Genomic DNA, 20,800 nt, shown 5'->3' with positions numbered 1-20,800 from the left:
ATTCTTTAAGCATCAATATGAATAAATTACTCGGTATATAGTTCATCTATAGAGTCCATCATTATTTATGTTGATAGTGTACTTTAAAATTCATGATAGCTAGCTGAACTTTTATTATACATTATAACATTGAATGCCACAATTTTCTCGCCCAAAAATGGAGACCACCAAGAATATGTGCCACGATTACAAGATTACATATTTTTATCGAGTCAAAGTTATGTGACGAATTAATCAGTGCCAAATTTATATAATTATTAACTCCAAGCTAGCTATATGTAATTTCAATAGCTTGTATTAAAGTTTCAGCTGCTCGTATTGTGTTTTGAAAGTAATACTGTTGGTCCAAGTGGCATGCAACTGACAGTGATTCTTAATCTTCTGCTTCAAGATAAGGGGAACAAATATAAAGTTAAACTATTTAAGGTGAAAAGTGATTGTATTTCTTGAAAGTTCATGGGCATGCCAAGTAATTGCAGTAATTAAACGATTCCGATCGTATGTATGATGTCATACAGTTTTCATCATTAAATATATTCCCGATCATTGTGTTACTGTAAGGAAACTTTTAAAGGTTGATATTACAGACATAGAAAATTAGACAAAGATCGGTATGTAGGGTAGTATGCCTATGCAGACCTAAACAAGGCTAAAATGGACAAAACTGGCAGCCATTGGGTGATCATATCGTGAAGTCGTCTACGAACAGTGTATGTCATGCCGGCAAATACCACACGACAATACCACAATGTCTGTGTACGACCCCCAGATGATATGGCAAAAACATACAGCTGCATCATTTAAGGAGATACCAAATAAGCTACCAATTGTCTTAACACTTAAAGGAAATGGTCAACTGGCAATGAATGTCTCGTAAAAGTGAAGGACCTGTCAAGGGCATATAAGGAAGATGACAGAATAGACACTATTGGTCAAAAGTCTTCTCCCTTAACACTCATTAAAAATGTGCTGCCCGATTATCTAAAAACTTGTGAATACTGCGGTCTTTTGATTTAACTTACATTTAGTATTATGGATGATATTGTGGAGAAAGACAAAACTAAATAAACCATTGTAAATTATGAGGCAGTAGAAATAGTTAAAAGTGTATAAAAATATAAAAAAAGTAAAGACCACAAACATGCTTGTGAACAACAACATGAAAGCTGCCTGCATTAAAGGGAGACACAGGCAAAATTTTCATTTCTTAATTTGAATTTTTCATTCATTTTTCTTTATATATCCTCAAAATGAATACACAAGGCAGTCAAAGGAACATAACTTTTCTCCATATAAAGAATAAAATTGTAGTTTCCGAACTTGACCCGCGTGGGTCAGGTTAGAGCGCTAATATTTCACAATATTTGTCACAGTTAACTCTGGAAACGGTAAAGAACATGCCAAAATAAATGACTTAGACTTGTTTTAATCATACAATATCCACAATATCTGTTATTGTTACTTCAAGGGTTTTTTCAAGTCACATGGTTTGTTTTAAAAGTGTTCGGTGATTCTGTTGGCGTCTAGATTTTGTTATACATACATATATATATTTACACTTTAAACCCAAAATATATAGAATTAATACAGAAATTCATGTTTGGACTTTTAGAAATGTCATTTTAACGTGATTTGAGTACACAAGATCATTTTTGTCATTATTTTGCCTGAGTATCCCTTTAACGCTCATTACACTTACAGAAAATACATCCAAAGCAGAATATCAAGAAAGGAAGATTTAAAACTTATATGTATGAAAATATATTTAGAGAAGTTGATTACCTCAGTCTGTGCAATTATTAAAAAAGAAGAAAATGCTAAAATACTTGCTAACTTGGTAATATTAAAAACAAAGGAACAATAAAACAAGGGAAAATTTGTTATATTTTCTGGTCCTTCGGGGACATTGATGCCAGCACTATTAAGTGTACAGAATTGAGTACCGCTCAAGCCGGTGCTTCGAGGCGTGAGGGATGTTGCAGCTATTCATTATTCTTCATTTTCAGACTCAATGAAAACGAGTCTGCAATGTTCATGTCATTTTGCTGTGATTAATACTTCTGAGCGATCACTTTTTTCTTTTCTTTTATTAGATTTTAAGGTTGTCAATAGTAGTGACATGTGTCATTAGAAAAAAATGACAAGTTACAGTTTTACATCTTATCAGGTGTACTATAATTCTATTTGAACTATGACCTATTTATGGCAAAAAAAATCTAACACTGCAAAGCATTATATTGATTATAAGGAAAAACAATGAAATAATTAAAAAAGACGCCAGAGGTTTCACTTTGTATTTTTCTAACCTTATGACCTGTTTTTTTCTAAATGTTACACTTTCACCCAAAAGTATGTTTTTGTTTGTTTGTTTTGGGTTTTACATCACATCGACACAGTATATGTCATATCGCGACGTTTCAGCTTTACTGGTGGAGGAAGACCTCGGTGCCCTTTTGGTATGCATTATTTCCGGCACGAACGGGTACCTCAGTAGAACCACCGACGTTACGTAAGCTAGCTGGATAGCTTCCTCACATGAAAGAATTTAAAGTCCCTGTCGGGATTCGAACCCACAGAGGTGAGGGGCAAGTGGTTTGAAGTTAACGACCTTAACAAAAGGTATGTAGTTAATACGTTGATACTTTCTTTTATCTTTTATATTTTTGTATATAAATTCTACTATATTTGTTTTTATTTATCATGATGTAAAGTGAATTAGTCTACAATGGACACAATTTTCATATACCTATACAAATATTTCTTAAAATAAAATAAATGATAAAGTATTTAGTAGTTATGTAGCTATGGACATTTATTTGATGAAGAATACCATTTTGTTTTAGAATAATTTATTTTATGAAAAAATATAATGATATCTAATGATATCTTTATCGAATCATATATCTCAAACTTATCAACAACATCCATGTATGATTATTTCGTGGTTTATTATCACCTTTGATACTAAATACTTTCAACATGGTCATGAATGGTAATTCAGACCTTCTATAATGGACCACTTCACGTAAATTTATTCTAAGGTAAGCAGCTATGTCAGGCAAAAACAAGTGAATACAAGAAAAACATTGATACAAAGCATCAAAAGGCGTCCAAGCAAGAAATGCAGCAAGTTAAGATGAACTAGTAGACATATGATGACGAGATTTTCTTATAAACTTTTCAATGGTTAATTGGTTTTTACAAGAATTGCATATCATTCATGAATGGGTGCACGAAAGACTTTGTTCATTATGAACTTTGGTATGCATGCTACATGATAAGAATATTACTTTTCCCCACAGGAACTTGAAATTTTATCAATATTAACGATAATACCCAAAATATACAGGTCAATTATATCCAAAATATACTCTTAGTTCCACTTCTGAATTTAGAGACGAAGAGGTGCTAGTGAACTCTGCAACACCTTTACATATCAATTCACCTTCTTCTTGTAAAAGCAAAGCTGGCCATACAATATAACTAAGAAATTTGCCTCGATTCTTGTACTCCTTAAAGTATTTATAATCATTGGATGCAGGTTCAAGTACCATTGTCATTGGAGGGTCTTGTATGACCATGAACCACGAAAGTTTCAGACATTCTTGTACGTATGCTTTAACAGAAGGCTCATGAAGAAATTTTGGGTTTTGGTTTTTCGATGAGAAGTTCCGCTCCAGCCTAGGTAGAATCTGAAACATGTGTTAATGCGATATTATAATAATCATGTCTAAAACAAACTTAATGTGCTTCATTCGCTTTATCAAAGCCTGCAACAAATACTATCATTGTTGTCTAAAAGCCATATTACTTATCATGAGAAATTTAAATTATTAATAAGTGTACAGTAGGAATAAGTTCAAAATGTCTTACTGCGTAAAGATGATGTGTAATCAAAATGCAACGTGTCTGCAAGACAACAATATACAAACCATATCCACTGCTGGAATGTGGTTCGGGGCGGATTGTTTCCTCTCTATTTTAATACGTTGCATCAGATAAAACGGAAGTTGACTGTCACTCTAGAATAATATTCATATCATCATTGGCTTATTATTTAAAATGTAACAATGTAAATTTTTCTATTTCTGTAATAGTCTTTAAACATGAACAATAACATGTTTTTCTACGCTTTATTGTATAAAAATATTTGATGATAACGAGCTTTTGCAAAACCTTTTGTTTATTTATGTCTGAAGATCTCCAGAATTTTTTATGAAAAAGTGTTTTATAACTCAAACTTGAAGCAAAAATGAATAAAATGACATTATTCGTTTTTTTTTAAATATAGCTTATTTGTAAATTATAGCATACCTTTGTAATAATGACGGTAATATTTGCCACGTTCTCCTTTAACTTTTCCATCTGGTTTATTGATACGTCTTTACATTCTGTAAAACATTCCTGAAATGTAACAGTTAAATATTTTTCTTTATGTCACTACCCTTGATAAGTTGGTTGTGTCTAAATAAAACTTAACTTTGCAACAAAAAGTAACTTGGACCTCGATGCCATTGTTTATATTAAGCCCTTGGTGATAGAGGTAAAGTATCTGCAAGGCATTACATGTCAGCCTAGAACAGCAATTATACTTCGTGGCTCTGAAATGAAGTGTTTTAAGAACAAAATATCAATGTAGCTTTTCACATCTGTTTCAACCTATGTATTGCGGTCACCTAGACATCAAACTATTTTAAATTGATTTAGTTAATATAAAATAATCGTATGATAAAAACGGTGATCCAAACATCGAAAGTAACGTTTTTGACCAAGTGAATAGTTTTTTTACTGATAACATAACAAAACTACATGCCTTGTGTGCTCTTTATTTCTATTTGTTAAAACTGTAACATTGTTTTTGTACAATGCTTGTTTTTTTCTTCTGAAGTCATTTAATTTTCATTGTTTTAAATAATCTATTTCAACAAATAAGTAAGCTATGATTTCTCTGCAATGGAATATAATGTTATAATTAAATGAGATGGAATGTATTGTATTGTTAAAAACTGGTCATTATCATCATATGAAAGGTCATGTTTATAAAAGAGCCAATATAATCTTTGAAAGAAAAAAATGTCTTATACATTAATTTACTTAGATAATGGAGCTGGACAGCCTAATGAATAAGCAATGTGTATAAGCAACACGGCACCGTTTTGGTGTACATTGGCTTCCTGATGTTGTCAACGATCTACCAAGAACAACCAAGCGGAGGGTGATGACATTGTGTCAAGATCTCTACAACGAAAACAACATACTGCAAACACAACTCGGGCACCCACTCAAAGCGGAAAGAATCATTTCAGGACGCCAAAATCTGATGACCCTACGGTCCGAAGATTCAAACTTCAAAACTTTCAACGCCCATAAAGTGCTGCTCATCGAAAGTGTAACTTATAGATTTACACCTTATGTTCTTACATGGACTTGTGTGAATATGCTTGGTATAATATTTTATGATTTCGCAATTGTCAAGCAAATATTTTATAAAGTAGAAAAATATACATTTGATGGGCTCCTTTTATAACTCATTTTCTTGTTAAAATCCATACAATGCAGGCGTGTGTTTTCAAAGTTCTTTCGTACATAATAAGTATTTGTGAAAGTATTTCTTTATCTCCAATTACAGTTGAGTTCACACTAAACAATATTGTATTGTTCTCAAAATATTTAGCAACAGGTTCATACATTCATCAATTACTTTAATGTGAAAGACAAGTCAGTAATTGTCAACATATTTATTGTGTAAGAAATATATGTTATGTTTGCCTCAAACCACTTTTTCTATACTTCTGAAAGATACATTGTTGTAATTACAAGTAAAAGTGACATAAATCTAATAAATAATTCAAAGTAGAAACTTGAGACTATTCATCAAGGTATTTGGCAGATATCAGACTCCTGTATATAAGCTTGGACAGTACTCTGGCAGTCACATACTAAATTGACTGAGACAAAATAAATCAGCCAGAGATCTAAATTATTGTCTACTTATTATTACAGGTATGTTATTTTCTGTTTGTTTAAATTTGTTATATTTTTCATTTCTTACTTTGTTGTAAACTTTGTAATTTTATTTCATATTAGGTTTAAATAGTGAACTGTTATATTTTTACATATTAAGAGTTAAATATGATACCAGTTTAGTAATTTTACAACATTAAGATTTGTAATACTTTTTAAAGTTGAAATTTATAGAAAAATGTATTCTAGAAATATGTTTAAGAAATAATTTAATTTTAATCATCCTTATGTGTTTAGATATGTTTTTTGTAAATACCTTCCAAATTTAAAATTGTCAAATAAGGTGTTCCTTATAATTATAGGATTTTTTATCAAGTTTATAATTTTATGTTACAATTAGTTAGTAATATTGTTGTTTAAAAAATCATGATCTCATGTAAAACATTTCGGTACTTCTCATGTGCCTTGCGAGTAACTTATATATAATTAATACCATTCCCCACTTTAAATAATTTGTTAGAATAATAACGAAGAAATATTATTTTATTTTTGTAGATAGAATAAACCTATATATGTTATCTTCATTGGTTATAAATGAAATGAGTAAAATTATGAAATCTTTTATAATATAGATAATTTCAGATACATATACATTACTTGTATGATTTCTTTATGAATGATGTTTTTATGTATTGTATTGTATTTGAGACACATACTAAATTGACTGAGACAAAATAAATCTACCAGAGATCTAAATTATTGTCTACTTATTATTACAGACACAAGAATCTCAAAACTAATTTTACACCAACTTGGATATTACATATAATAATCCGATATCCTAACGGTGTAAAAATAATATATAACTTAAGAGGCAATTCCTCATGTTCAAGATTGAAAGAGAATATTAATTCATTGATTTTAAAACAATCCATATACTGTGATATTATGTTTTTCAACCATGAAATGCTTGCATACTTTTTAAAGATATAAATAATTAAAATTTTTCAAAGAAATCATGGAGCTAAATATAAGTTTATATATCTGTGCATGAAATAAATAAAATTGATAACTTTATTTAAGATTTCTATATTAAAAATTTAATGTATAAAGGGAATGCTTTTATACAAGAGGACAGTCTCAAGTCATGCTGTGTATTGGTATTTATACTAGTCCCCTGCTGATAAGAGGGCCTCAGGGTAAATAACAAAAATGCAGATGTATGCAATATTTACATGTATTTAAAATTTCCTGTTTTTTTTTCTCCAAAATACATGTAAGACATCTAAGATAAATGACTATAATTTTTGTATAATCAAATGTAAAAACATAATAATAATGGCATAAACGCATGTTAGATATTATTGTCATTATTGTCTTTGAAGTGGAATTTTCTAATCTTATAAAAAAAACTGGTTTAAAATCAATATCAGTGTTAACTATTCTGGAAAGACCTCATATCAATATTTATCCACATTTCTTGCAATTTTGCATCAAAATCATCTTTTAGTTTCTGAACTGGGAAATGTTAATTTTTTTTATCATAGATTTGACAAATTTACCTTGTCAGTTTTAATTAACACATTTAAAAAATAATATATTTAATATGTACATGTAATTATATTTCAAATAAAGAAGACTTATAAAGTAACGTTGCAAATTGCCAAAATATATTATGTAAATGAGATGACCTTTACTATTTCTAGAAGTATTTGAATTATTTCAAGTTCTGTTATAGTATTCTCGAAGAAATTCTTGGTTGTATCGTATGCATCTGTCCATTGATTGTCATAAAGTTCTGAAAACTGTTCTCCCACTTTGGTTGGACGATTTCCGTCGCTCAGATCTGCTATATCAAAGTTTTCATCCCTCAAACGACTTGACATAATGGCGCTCAGACTGTAAAAATATATCCTCATTTCAAGTCTTCGATATTTTAAAGACATTTAATTTTCTGTTTCTAGACGTGCAAATGTTCAGTGTTTTATCTAAAAGGAAAAAAATTAAAGACAAAAATGTGATTTTACCAATAAAAGTCAGAAAACGTTAACACCGATTTTAATTATATCTAATTTGATATTACCGTTTCAAGGCATCATTCTTTTCCTGTGTCTCCTTTCTAAGTTCATCTTCTAGTTGTGAGTTCTCCTCTCTAACTCGTAATAATTCCTTTCTTAATTTTGCTCCACTTGTCCTGTTAAAGATACCGTGATTATATTACGTTATGATATACATTATGAGTACATTTATATATTCTATGCTGTAATATAAAGGTGAAACAATATGACGATACAACATCCTCGTGGTGTGATTATTTTCCATAATATTTGTTTCTGTTTGCCCAAACAAAGCATTTACGTATTTCGAAAGAAACTTGTATGAAATGCCGCCTTATTATGTTTAATCTAAAACAGTTGGTACCGACTTGAGATTTTTCTCACCGATGCATTTGTTATGCTGATTTATAATAATTTTTCTTCAAAGTCGCCGCGCATGAAAAATGAGTAAAAAAATTAAGTCACATTGTTCATGTTTACATACTCCGTATACTATTACAACATGGATAAAGTGGACGAGTTTGATAGGATAGAAATGGCTATTTTTGGTACAATTTCTCGAGAAAAAGGGAATCAACATGTAGTATTTAAATCAGCAAATGACTGAAAAAATAAAAGTCATTACTTCCGATGACGTAAATTGTTCAAATAACAGTGTCAATCAGTCTTTGTGTAGAAGATATTTTTTGTCTTGTGATCTGGTTTAATAGTTTGATTAACACTACATTAAGAGTTCTTAACAATAAAATTTCATTTTATTAAATAAGATACTTTCAGTTTTCTGTTATTTTCTTTTCTTTTTTGTCATAATGTAATCAATGTATCGCAAAATGAACTGTATCGCAATATATCACCGTTGCACCCCATTTGTGTAAAATCTATATAGGACGAGGCGCTAGCCGAGGTCAAATTGATAAAATTGGATCCGAAATGATTTCTATTGGAATTTCACCCAGTTCAAACACTGAAAGTCAATTGGCTATCTTCAATAAGGTGTGAAATAAAGGTAAAATAAACTTACTTTGTATAGGTGCATAAATACATAGCCAGACAGGCAATTATCGCACAAAACAACAGTCCTGACAAACAGTATACGAGGATGTCACATGAATCCATTTTTTAATTTTTCCCACACAAATACTGTGAGTTTACTGAAATTTAAAAAAAATGGAGATACAACTACTATAAGCTAGAAATATAAAGATAGAATTGTTATAATCTACAAGAGGGATATACTTAATAATGATATAATCATTCGGTACACCTCGCCGAGTATTCGTAATTATTGAAACAGCACGTATATACTCGGTCAGCTTGGCATCTGTATATCTAAAAAGCAGATATTAGTTCGTTAAAATTTAGATGGTGATAATTAAAATATGGGATGATTTTTATGTTTCAGATATACCATTCTCAAAGAATAGAAAACCAAAACTTGATATGATTATCTTACAAGTTTTTACGAGATCTGACGGACTGTGCCGACTTTTTACGAGACTAGGTCGCGATGGCTGCATCAAAAGATGTATAACTACATTGCCAATTACCTAATAAATGATAATAAATTATCTCGTGTATTGAACTAAAGGCAGTAAAAACAAATTTACGAAAGGTGCATGACTGAAAATCCTGACAGAGTCCTGCGTTATTTTTTTTCCAAAAAGAACAGCGTTTATGCGGGACAAAATATCTGCTCAACCTGGGTTTTTAGCATGTCAAAAAAGGCCTGAGGACTTATCTGAGAAATCTTACACCGTCATGCGTGAACAAATTTTTGTCCTGCGTCGTCCTCATTTACGTCCTCCCTTAAAACATATTTAATTTCGTGTTTAGCGTGAATTTACACATGACCATTCCAGCGTAGACACATGTCATCTTGCGACAGCGTGCATTGTCCTATATGCGTATGCGCCTATTTAAAACTGTACTTCGTCAACGTGCGTCTTCATGCACGACCAATTCTTGCCGTTTTGATTTCAAACAAGTATATGACATGTCAGTCGCTAATAGGTCTACCTTCCGTCAATTCAAAGATGCTACCGAAATCAGTTTGGAAAGGAAGCCACAGGAAATATGTTGGCGAAGACAGTACCAATTCAACAGCAATATACCATGCCTTGTCGTCATTTCGTAACACACAAACACCGTGGTACAAACTGTCCGCGTCGATGAGCAATAACTAAACCAGTACTACGTCATTAAACATGTTTGCGACAAAGTAGGACAGGTAAAGACCGTCATGTGAAAGATGCTTGTGAGTTGTCTTTGAATCAATCTTACGCCAACGAAAAACAGACGTACTCATCGTTATGTGAATTTATCAAAGACCACCATTTTCTACATAGCTTTGCACACAGCTTTGCGACTCAAAAGTCCTTCACATCGATATGGCAAAACCTTAAGGTTGATTAAATATAATAATATAAACAATGTAATAAGAAGTCATATTCTTGCAAAAAAATGTACTTACATAATTTCAGTTTATAATGTTGAATGGCAGCTTTTCATTGATTTCATATTACATTGTAATAAATTAAGTTTCTGTTTCGATTTGAAATGAAGAAAACATTTTAGATAATAATGAATGATAACGGTAGTTTTTATCATTTTCCATGTAAACATACCAGTATACATACCTTGATATAACTTAAACTTCGCTCTGTTGTCAAGGGGGACAAACCAGAACATACGTACGGTATTACATAATCAAATAAAGCATTGCAATCTTAATGCAGGCGTCACACTGTCCGATAAGCATACATCAGATGGGCATACGAATATGGAATGAAAATGGCCCCGATATAAGTCGACAGCCAATCAACAGCCGAAGCCGAAGCAAGTATCATTCCTACAGAATGCTACGCGATCGTTTCCGATCCACACACGATTCCTACCGAAGGTGGCGCGATGGCATCCGATCCACATACGAAGTCACCTTAAAGGTGCATTTTAACAAGAAGTTTACCCGCAGGACATGCGATAGGTACACGACATCGTATTTTGAGTACGATGCATTTGAACATGGTCACGAAGGCGTTATGTGACCTCCAAGTGTTAAAAAACGTTCGGCCAACCACGGCAAATTTTAGTTGCTGATAGTATTGGGCGCACAACTAAATTTGATTGAACTTTATCATGCCGCCAAAGGTGGGCCTGTCAGAGTTGCGCATCATGTTTTCTAAGGTGTATCAATGCTGCTGCGTTCTATTTCTTTGTTGGCTCATCGTCAAAAAATGCTATTCTACAGGATATATACTGAAAATAATTGTTAATAAATTGCAAATAATGAAAGTTTTTGAAGTCTCTGTAGAGATGTGCAGGACTGACAGATAAGAAAGATGGTCTGAGAGTAGCCTTTAAATATATGTCCACCATGATGCATATGCAACGCTTGAGCCACTCATATTTGCTTTCTTCGTCCACATCGTGGTCCCATCTCGATTTAATGGTACCGAAACGACGGTATTGCGGGGGTTTGACGTAGTCGTGTTGACATCCCAAGACAATCTGGCATATTCTTGTTTCCTTCGTATTGTCTTCTTGAGGCAAAAAAAATGCAAGATGGCACCGATGATCACACGAAGTAAAGACGAAGAAAAGTTCACGATTTGACAAGATGACTTCACGACAGCCTTACGAAGCGCAAAATTGGCATACGAATGCAACACGAAATGAACTTTCGCAATGTCTTCCGGTAATTTTTTGGCATGCCAAATATTTTGCGACCGTTCACGAAGTTGCTGCCGGAGCCTGAAAAATTAGTGTGGGGTCATACGATGGCACAAGATGGCGTCAAAATGGACCGGTGTTATAACGTACTTCCCGTTACATTTTACGTTCACTGTTTTAGTGCTAATCGGTAGAGTGGCATTTTCATCATGCAAGTTAGAAAGATACAGTGTTTGTTGTAAGTTAAAGTCTGTATCTTGTTAATTAAGACAATCATGCCATTATCATATTGTCGCGAGCAATATAGCCTGATTGTATAGTTCGTCATTCATTTATAATACATACAAGGAAACAAATACGTCAAGATAAACCTGTTTATGAAAGATGAAATCAAGAACCAGAGAAAAATAAAAGTAAGCATTATGTCATATCGATGACACATTAACTTACTACTGTACTGAATATTTATGACCTTCCGTAGCTAAGTCTTGCAAAACAGCATGAATTCCCCCATGAGCATATATGTATTTGAAAAATGGCCATTTTCACTGAAAAGCCTCCTCTTACAAGTTCAAAATACTATGAAACTATGAAAAATGCTTCAATAATAATCAAACTTGGCACAAATGTTGACTGAACCATTACCTTTGTAACAACATGCTCAGTCTTAAATTTCCTGTTACCATGGTAACGAGGGGACATCTCAAAATTGCCAAAAATCACTATTTTGCCTCCATTTTTACCATAAAAATTTATTTCAAAGTGCTGCAACTTTTAAGGGATTGAAATAGAGTCAAAGGCTTTTTAGCTTTGGTTACACATTACCTTATGATCGACCTGGCTTCATTTTAAGCCTCTCACAAGTCCAAAATTTTCTTGGCGATGAGGGGGACTCCGCCCCCCTTCAACCCCCCCCCCCAAACAAAAAGGGTACATCCCCCTTCTGGCAACCTTCTGATGTATCTTTTGGATGAGGAGCCGCGCCGAAAAAGTGCTCACTTTTTTTAGCAACATTTCTCAAACGAAAACATGTGTTTGGGGCCCGAATAGGACATTTCTTTCACTATTTAAGGCCTAAAAAAGTGGGTAGGGTCGAAAGTGCGTTGTTTCGCGTATATATGAGTTAAAGAGATAACAAAAAATGTTGAAAAACTTTGGAATCACCCAAAATCTAGTTTTTCCATGTTAACATGTGATCTTTTACCTAATTTTGGTGAAAAAAATGTTGTTTTGTAACATTTATGTTTTTTTTAGTTAACCCTTTCCCCCATGAGCATATTGTGAAAAATGGCCATTTTCACTGAAAAGCCTCCTCTTACAAGTTCAAACTGCTATGAAACTATGAAAAATGCTTCAATACTAATCAAACTTGGCACAAATGTTGACTGGACCATTGCCTTTGTAACAACATGCTCAGTCTTAAATTTCCTGTAACCATGGCAACGAGGGGACATCTCAAAATTGCCAAAAATCACTATTTTGCCTCCATTTTTTCCATCAAAATTTATTTCAAAGTGCTGCAACTTCTCAAGGGATTGATATAGAGTCAAAGGCTTTTCAGAGTTGGTTACACGTTACCTTATGATCGACATGGGTTCATTTTAAGCCTCTCACAAGTCCAAAATTTTCTTGGAGATGAGGGGGACTCCGCCCCCCTTAAAACCCCCAACCCTTCTGGCAACCCCCTTTATGTACCTTTTGGATAGGGGGCCGCGCCGAAAAAGTGCTCACTTTTTAAGCAACATTTCTCAAACGAAAACATGTGTTTGGGGCCCGAATAGGGCATTTTTTCACTATTTCAAGCCTAAAAAAGGGGGGTCGAAAGTGCGTTGTTTCGCGTATATATGAGGTAAAGGGTTAATGCGAAAAGTTCTTCAAAAACTAACAAATACTTTCGGAAACGGTTTGGCCAATGTCAGAAAGTTGCATGACATCGCGTCTTCGCACATGGCGTTTAAAGTGCAATACTTTCTGGGGCAGAAAAAAGTCGTTGTGCTCAACTATCCTCCATAATTACCTGACCTTACCCCTTGTGACTTCTGTTTGTTTCTAAAGCTAAAAATACCTTTCAGGTTAAAATTTTATCAGCGCAAACACATCAATTCTGCAATAATACAGTGTCTTTATATTTACCTTAAGAAGAATATGAAAGTGCCTCCACAGACTGATCTGGAGGTGAAAACTTTGAGGAAATGAAATATCAAGTGAAACCCATGAAAAATCAATTTTTACGTGCTTAGATGCATTCATATTTGAACACTCCTTGACCAACAACCATGAAATAACAAGAGCGATCAGTGATCACATGTGTCGCCTCATGATGGCCAATTTCATGTTGGGACAAGTTTTTTGACAGACGGACAGACAGACGGACAGTGCCCAACTAGACTTGGTACTGATCATTCCTGTAAAGTTTGGACAAAATTGCACCAGTAGTTTATGAGGAGTAGTCCGGACAAGCTTTTGTGTATCTGGCAACACACAGAAAAAAACACCTTTTTATCAAAGGGTCATAACTCGGCCAAAAATCATTCAACCGGGAAACCTGTGCAATATGCGCAAAGACTTGAGCTACTGATCAATCCTGTAAAGTTTCATTTAAATTGCATAAGTGCTATAAGAGAAGTAGTCCGGACAGACTTAAAGAATAAAAATTATTAAAGGGCAATAACTCTGATAAAAACATTGAACCGAAAAAATGCTGACAATATGCACAACTAGACTTGGTACAGATCATTCCTGTAAAGTTTCAATGAAATTGCACCAGTAGTTTATGAGGAGTAGTCCGGACAAGTTTTGTGACGGACGGACAGACAGACGGACAGACAGACGACGGAGAAGTGATCCCTATATGTCGCCACTACTCCGTAGAGGCGACGCAAAAATGCCATAATTTAATGTATTTTATTTACAAAATAGCATGTAGCGTGTATAGATTATCATCAAAGTAAAAAATTAACTGAGGTCAGTAAAGAATTTTTAATTAATCAAAATCAAATTATAATGTCACACTCGCACTGATAAACTGCTACATGTCTAAATAATTGCTATCTTGAAAGCACCTCTTTCAAGCGTTTGCAATTACTGGATTAATTAGCGCTTTCTTGACTTTATGATAGTTCTTTCTGATTTGTAAGCATATATCCCTTAGGCAGTAGAATTGTTATCAATTATATGCATTTTTATACAGACATTTAATAAAATATGCCGAACAGAAACACATTGCCAACGCACTGCTGTTATATGCAACTTTCTTTGCATTTAAAGTCGTACATTTAGTTCCGCTTCTGAATTTAGTGACGAAGAGGCGCTAGTGAACTCTGCAGTACCTTTACATATCAATTCACCTTCTTCTTGTAAAAGCAAAGCTGGCCATACAATATAACCAAGAAATTTGCCTCGATTCTTGTACTCCTTAAAGTATCTATAATCATTGGATGCAGGTTCAAGAATCATTGTCATTGGAGGGTCTTGTATGACCATGAACCACGAAAGTTTCAGACATTCTTGTATGTATGCTTTCATAGGAGGCTCATCAAGAAATTTTGGGTTTCGGTTTTTCGATGAAAAGTTCCGCTCCAACCTAGGTAGAATCTGAAACATGTGTTAATACGATATCATACTAATCATGTCTAGAACACACTTAATGTGCTTCATCCGCTTTATAAAAAGAAAATAAATACTAGTATTGTTGTCTCCAAGTCATTTAAATGTAGCCTAATTACTTATTATGAGAAAATTTAATTGTTAATGAGTATACAGTAGGAATAAGTTCAAAATGTCTTACTGCGCAAGGATGATGTGTATTCAAAATGCAACGTGTCTGCAAGACTACAATATACAAACCATATCTACTGCTGGAATGTGATTCGGGGCGATCAGTTTCCTCTCTTCTTTAATATGTTGCATCAGATAAGACGGAAGTTGACTGTCACTCTAGAATAACATTTATAACATCGTTAGCTATTATCTAAATAGTGTAACAATGAAAATGTGACCATTTCTTTCATAGTCTTTAAACATGAACAGTAACATGTTTATCTAGGCTTTATTGTATAAAAAATGTGACCATAACAAGATTTTGCTAAACCTTTGATCTGTTTATTTATGTCTGAAGACCCTCCAAAACTGTTTTATGAAATAGTTCGTCTTTTCAAGTATCTTATTACATACCTTTGTAATAATGGCGGTAATATTTTCCACGTTCTCCTTTAGCTTTTCCATCTGGTTCTTTGATACGGCTTTACATTCTGTAAAACATTCCTGAAATATAACAACTTTCTACTTTCCTTATTTCACTCTCCTTGCTAATTTGGTCGTTTTCAAATATAATTACTTTGTCAGATCTCGATGTCATTTGGTGATTTTAAGCCCTTGTTGGTAAAGGCATAGTATCTACATGGCATTTCATTTCGGTTCATAATAACTTAAGGACTTTGAAAATGCACGCTTTGTATAAGGATGTTTTTACAATAAAGGCGCTTAAAATATCAATTTATCCTTAAACATTTGTTTTAGCATACATGTATTTATTTACGTCATTTAGACATCAAACTATTTTAAATTGATTCACCAATTATGAAATAATTGTATGATAAAAAGGGTAAGATTTTTGACCTTGTACTTGTAAAAAGAATGCTACTGTAAACATAACAAAACTCCATGCTTCATGTGTTTTTAAACTGTAACATTGTTTTCGTATGGTACTTGTTTTTCTTCCTAAGTCATTAAAATTTCATTCTATTTCAATAATTGAATTCAACAATTAGGTAATTTATATTATCTCTGCAATGGAATATAAAGTTATATATGAAATGGAATATATTGTTAAACACTGGTCAATATCATCCCATGAAAGACACTTGAAATCAATGTTCATTTATAAAAGAATCGATGTAATCTTGGACATTATAAAATTACAAAGATATCGGAGCTGGTTAGCCTAAGGAATGTTACCGTAACGTGTACAAACAACACGACACCGTTTTGATGTACATTAACTTCCTCAGAGCTTTTTGACTACTCACATTGTCAGCGACCTACCAAGAACTGGCCAGTGGAGAGTGATGACATTGTGTCAAAATCTTAAACAACGGCTGCAACACATTGCAAACATGTCTCGGGTACCCACCGGAAACAGCAAGAATCATTTCAGGACGCAAAATTCCGATGATCCTATGGTCCGAAGATTCAAATTTCGTGACTTTCAAAGCCAATAAAAAGGTGTAACTTACAGATTTACACCTTATGTTCTTACATGGACTTGTGTGAATACATTTGGTCACATTTTATGATATTTTCAATTGTAAAGCAAATATTTTATAAAATAGAAAATGATATAAATTTGATGGACTCCTTTTTAAATTCATTTCCTTGAAAAAAAAAAGTCATATAATATAGGCGTGCGTTAGTACATAATACTTATTTGTAAGTCTTTCTTGATCCCCAATTATGTAATTATATTCCAAATTGATAAAACATTTAAAAATCTGGAAACAAAGTGATCCCTCAAAAGCATTAATCACAACAAAATTACAAGACTCGGTTTGATTGAGTCTGTACATGAGGGATAATGAATACGTGCAAATAAAAGAAAAGTTATAAAGAAACGTTGAAAATTGCCAAAAGATGTAATTTAATGAGGTGACCTTTACTAGTTCTAGAAGTATTTGAATTATTTCAAGTTCTGTTAGAGTGTTCTCGAAGAAATTCTTGATTGCATCGTATGCATCTGTCCACTGATTGTCATAAAGTTCTGAAAAATGTTCTCCCACTTTGGTTGGACGATTTAAGTCGTTCAGATCTGCTATATTAGGGTTTCCATCCCTCAAACGACTTGACATAATTGCACTCAGGCTGTAAAAATATCCTCATTTCAAGTTTTCGATATTTTCAAGACATTTAATATTCTGTTTCTAGACGTGCAAATGTTCAGTGTTTTATCTAAAATAAGAAATTTCTAAATGTGATTTTATCAGAGATATTGTAACTATAAAAGTCAGAAAACGTTTAACATATCACCAAAAATAATTACATGTATATCAAAATCGAATTTACCGTTTCAATGCATCCTCTTTTTCCTGTGTCTCCTTTCTAAGTTCATCTTCTAGTCGTGTTTTTTCCTCTCTGAGTTTATCTTTTAGTCGTAAATTCTTCTTTCTTAATTTTGCTTCAATTGTCCTGTAAGAGGTACCTTGATTATATGAGGTTCATTCAAGAAAATAAAATACGTCAATATCAACTGATTATGAAACATAGAGGTTATTTTACATTATTTAGTATACAAATGAATACTTTTTGATGAGTGCACAGCTGTAAAATAAAGGAACAACGATATGATGATACAACAACCTCGTGTCGCGATTATTTTCCAGTACTATTTGTCTCTGTTTGCCAAAACCAAATATTTACGTATTTTCAAGCCTTCTAAATATGTAAAAAAATATATGAAATATCGCTGCAGTTCGTTTAATCCAGAACAGATGATGTTAATTTCTTTTTAACTCACCGAGGCATTTTATGCTAATTTAAAATATTTTTTCTTCAAAGTCGCCGCGCTAAGAGAATGAGTCAATAGTGTTACACCCTTTATTTCTTTAAAAATTCATCCACTAAGTCATATTGTTCATGCTATAACATGGATAAAGTGGACGAGTGTGATTGGATAGAAATGGCAATTTTGGTGAAATTTCATTTAAAAAAGTAATTAACCTGTAAAATTTAAATCGGCAAACAGCTGAATATATATATATAGTCTGATCAGGATCCATGCTGTTCGCTTACAAAACTCTATAACAAGTAGAGAAACCAATGGCGAACAGCATGGATCCTGATCAGACTGCGCGGATGCGCATGGTTGGTCTGGATCCATGCTAGTCGCAAACGCATTATATTGGTTTTGTCATGACGTTTCTCATATATATATATAAAAAAACATTATATGTACTTCGATAGTGTACATTGTTCAAATTACAGTGTCAATCAGTCTTTCTGCAGAGGATATTTATGTTGCATGATCAGGTCGTTTATTTTGTTTAGTTACTATTTGATACACACTAATCTAAGAGTTCTTAACAATGCAATTTCATTTTATTGAATAAAAAAGCTTTTCATAGTTTATCGAGCTTTTACTATTTTTAAAATAAACAGTACTTTCAGATTTCTATTGCTTTTTTGTCATAATCAATGTATCGCAATACGTATTGTAATATGTATGGGCTGCCTGTATCGCAGTAAATCGCAATACGGGATTCACCGTATCATTGCACCCCTAAAGTGTAATCCCTATATAAGACAAGGCGCTAGCCGAGGCTAAATTGATAAGATTAGATGCCATTATAAATTTCTCGCGGTTTAAACGTTGAAAATATATTGGCTATAGTATCAATGCTAAATGCACTTACCCAGTACAGATGCATACAGAGACAATCAGTAAGGCAATTATCTCCAAACCCAACACTCCTGACAAACAGTAAACGATGATGTCACATGAATCCATATTTTGCCACAAATTCTGTATGTTTACTTAAATCAAAAAAATTTAGAGATACAAATATGGTTACAAAGGTAAAATTGTTATAAACTGCTTATGAAAGAAAGGACATACTTTATAATGTTTTATCATTCGGAACAGATTGTGCTATAGTGCATAAACAACACGAATAAATTCAGTCGACTTCGATCGTCTCTGTATCTATTTAAAAAGCGGTAATATTTTTTATCTATCCATGTAAGCAGAATTTTGTATTGTTTCATACACGACCGGCGATTTGCTGAAAATTAAGGTACAGCTAATAAACCGCAATAAGATTCAAAAATTAAACGTGATATCCGAAGTCACATAACTTTGTTTGGGAAAAAAATGTCCAGTGGTTCGTTTCGCTTGGATATTCAGTTTTTCAAAAACAGTACCAATTTATAAACATAATTGCGATAAAGACCGTCATATGAAGGAGAGTTGTGATTTGCCTTTGAATGCATCGCACGTCAACGCAAAACAGACGTACTCTCATTTTTAAAATATTGCAATACATATATGTCATGTAAATTTATCAAAGACCACCATTTTCTACACACTTGTGCAACTCAAAAGTCGTACGTGTCAAACCCTTAAGATTGATTAAATATAATTATGTAAACAATGTAATTAGAAGTCATATTCTTGCGTGCAATTATATTAAACAAATGTACTTACATAATTTCAGTTTATAATGCTGAATGGCAGCTTTTCATTGAGTTCATATTACATTGTAATAAATGAAGTTTCTGTTTCGATTTAAAATGAAGAAAACATTTTTAGATAATAATGAATGATAACCGTCGTCTTTATCATTTTCCATGTAAACATACCGATATACATAACTTGACATAACGTTAAGTGCTTTATCTTAAACTTCGCTCTGTTGTCAAAGGGGACTAACCACGAAGAGTATTATATAATCAAATAAAGCATTGCAATCTTAAGGGAACGCACACCAGTGTAAACTGTCTCAAAGCACCATTATTACATAATCAGAACATTGCGTATCATTTTTTTACCTGTTTTTATCTGTAGTACAATTCAATAGTATCAATTTTAGTTTTTAGGTACTGCCATCCTTGTTATTTCTCACTACCCCTGACATTTATCAGAACAAAATCCCTTAGCCATTTTTATGAGATCATTGGAAGATTAGTTTATTGACTAATGGTACATTAATTTGCTTAAAAACTACATGTACTTTTGATGGAATTCAAAAGAATGTTTCAGGTTAATATTTCACAATGCCTTCTTACCGTTACAATTATTTACTTCCACTGCTTTAGTGCTTCTCGGTATAGTAACTATGCATACTGGCATTTTCATCAAGGCAAGTTAGAAAAGATACAATGTTTGTTGTAAGTTAAAACTTGTATGTTGTTAAGACAATGATGCCTTTTGACTTAATGGAAGAGCTATATAGCCTGATTGTATAGTTCATCTTTCATTTGTAATACATTCAAGGAAACAAACACATCAAAATCACCTGATTATGAAAGATGTAATCAAGCACCAGAAAAAAAGACCTTATTAATAGTTAGTCAGTCAGTCACTGTTCAAATTGACAATAAAAATACATTTTAATTGTAAT

The 20,800-nt window shown here is 32.8% G+C and overlaps 2 protein-coding genes across 3 annotated transcripts; both read right to left on the bottom strand.

Moving 5' to 3' along the window:
- Positions 1 to 2,852: 2,852 nt before the first annotated feature.
- On the bottom strand, positions 2,853 to 10,826 carry LOC132724768 (uncharacterized). Its single transcript, XM_060709731.1, has 7 exons — positions 10,492 to 10,826; positions 9,043 to 9,172; positions 8,048 to 8,158; positions 7,656 to 7,863; positions 4,315 to 4,404; positions 3,933 to 4,022; positions 2,853 to 3,692 (listed from the first exon to the last, which is right to left on the bottom strand). The coding sequence occupies exons 2-7, from the start codon at positions 9,135 to 9,137 to the stop codon at positions 3,351 to 3,353; spliced, it is 936 nt and encodes a 311-aa protein (XP_060565714.1). The 5' UTR covers positions 9,138 to 9,172; positions 10,492 to 10,826; the 3' UTR covers positions 2,853 to 3,350.
- A 1,859-nt stretch (positions 10,827 to 12,685) lies between these two features.
- LOC132724767 (uncharacterized) lies at positions 12,686 to 20,036 on the bottom strand. 2 transcript variants are annotated; one of them, XM_060709730.1, is made up of 7 exons: positions 19,885 to 20,036; positions 19,094 to 19,203; positions 17,748 to 17,870; positions 17,339 to 17,546; positions 15,864 to 15,953; positions 15,537 to 15,626; positions 12,686 to 15,284 (listed from the first exon to the last, which is right to left on the bottom strand). In XM_060709730.1, exons 2-7 carry the CDS (start codon positions 19,186 to 19,188, stop codon positions 14,952 to 14,954), a joined length of 939 nt encoding a protein of 312 aa, XP_060565713.1. In that variant the 5' UTR covers positions 19,189 to 19,203; positions 19,885 to 20,036; the 3' UTR covers positions 12,686 to 14,951. The 2 variants fall into 2 exon arrangements, with proteins under 2 accessions (XP_060565713.1, XP_060565712.1); XM_060709729.1 differs by having other exon boundaries at positions 12,687 to 15,284; positions 19,094 to 19,214; positions 19,885 to 20,035.
- Positions 20,037 to 20,800: the final 764 nt, after the last annotated feature.

Source organism: Ruditapes philippinarum, unplaced genomic scaffold (genome assembly GCF_026571515.1).
Source record: "Ruditapes philippinarum isolate M1 unplaced genomic scaffold, ASM2657151v2 ctg4172_1_1_1_1, whole genome shotgun sequence".
Lineage (NCBI taxonomy): Eukaryota > Metazoa > Mollusca > Bivalvia > Venerida > Veneridae > Ruditapes > Ruditapes philippinarum.
This window is presented reverse-complemented; position numbering and strand designations above follow the sequence as displayed.

Excerpts from the sequence above, each read along its gene's own strand:
- LOC132724768 (XM_060709731.1), bottom strand. The coding sequence starts at position 9,137 with ATGGATTCATGTGACATCCTCGTATACTGTTTGTCAGGACTGTTGTTT. Across the intron at positions 7,864-8,047 it reads AAGAATGATGCCTTGAAACG|TCTGAGCGCCATTATGTCAA; the intron begins GTAATATCAAAT and ends ATATTTTTACAG. Across the intron at positions 4,405-7,655 it reads TACTTCTAGAAATAGTAAAG|GAATGTTTTACAGAATGTAA; the intron begins GTCATCTCATTT and ends GTTACATTTCAG.
- LOC132724767 (XM_060709730.1), bottom strand. The coding sequence starts at position 19,188 with ATGGATTCATGTGACATCATCGTTTACTGTTTGTCAGGAGTGTTGGGT. Across the intron at positions 17,547-17,747 it reads AAAGAGGATGCATTGAAACG|CCTGAGTGCAATTATGTCAA; the intron begins GTAAATTCGATT and ends ATATTTTTACAG. Across the intron at positions 15,627-15,863 it reads TTACCGCCATTATTACAAAG|AGTGACAGTCAACTTCCGTC; the intron begins GTATGTAATAAG and ends ATGTTATTCTAG.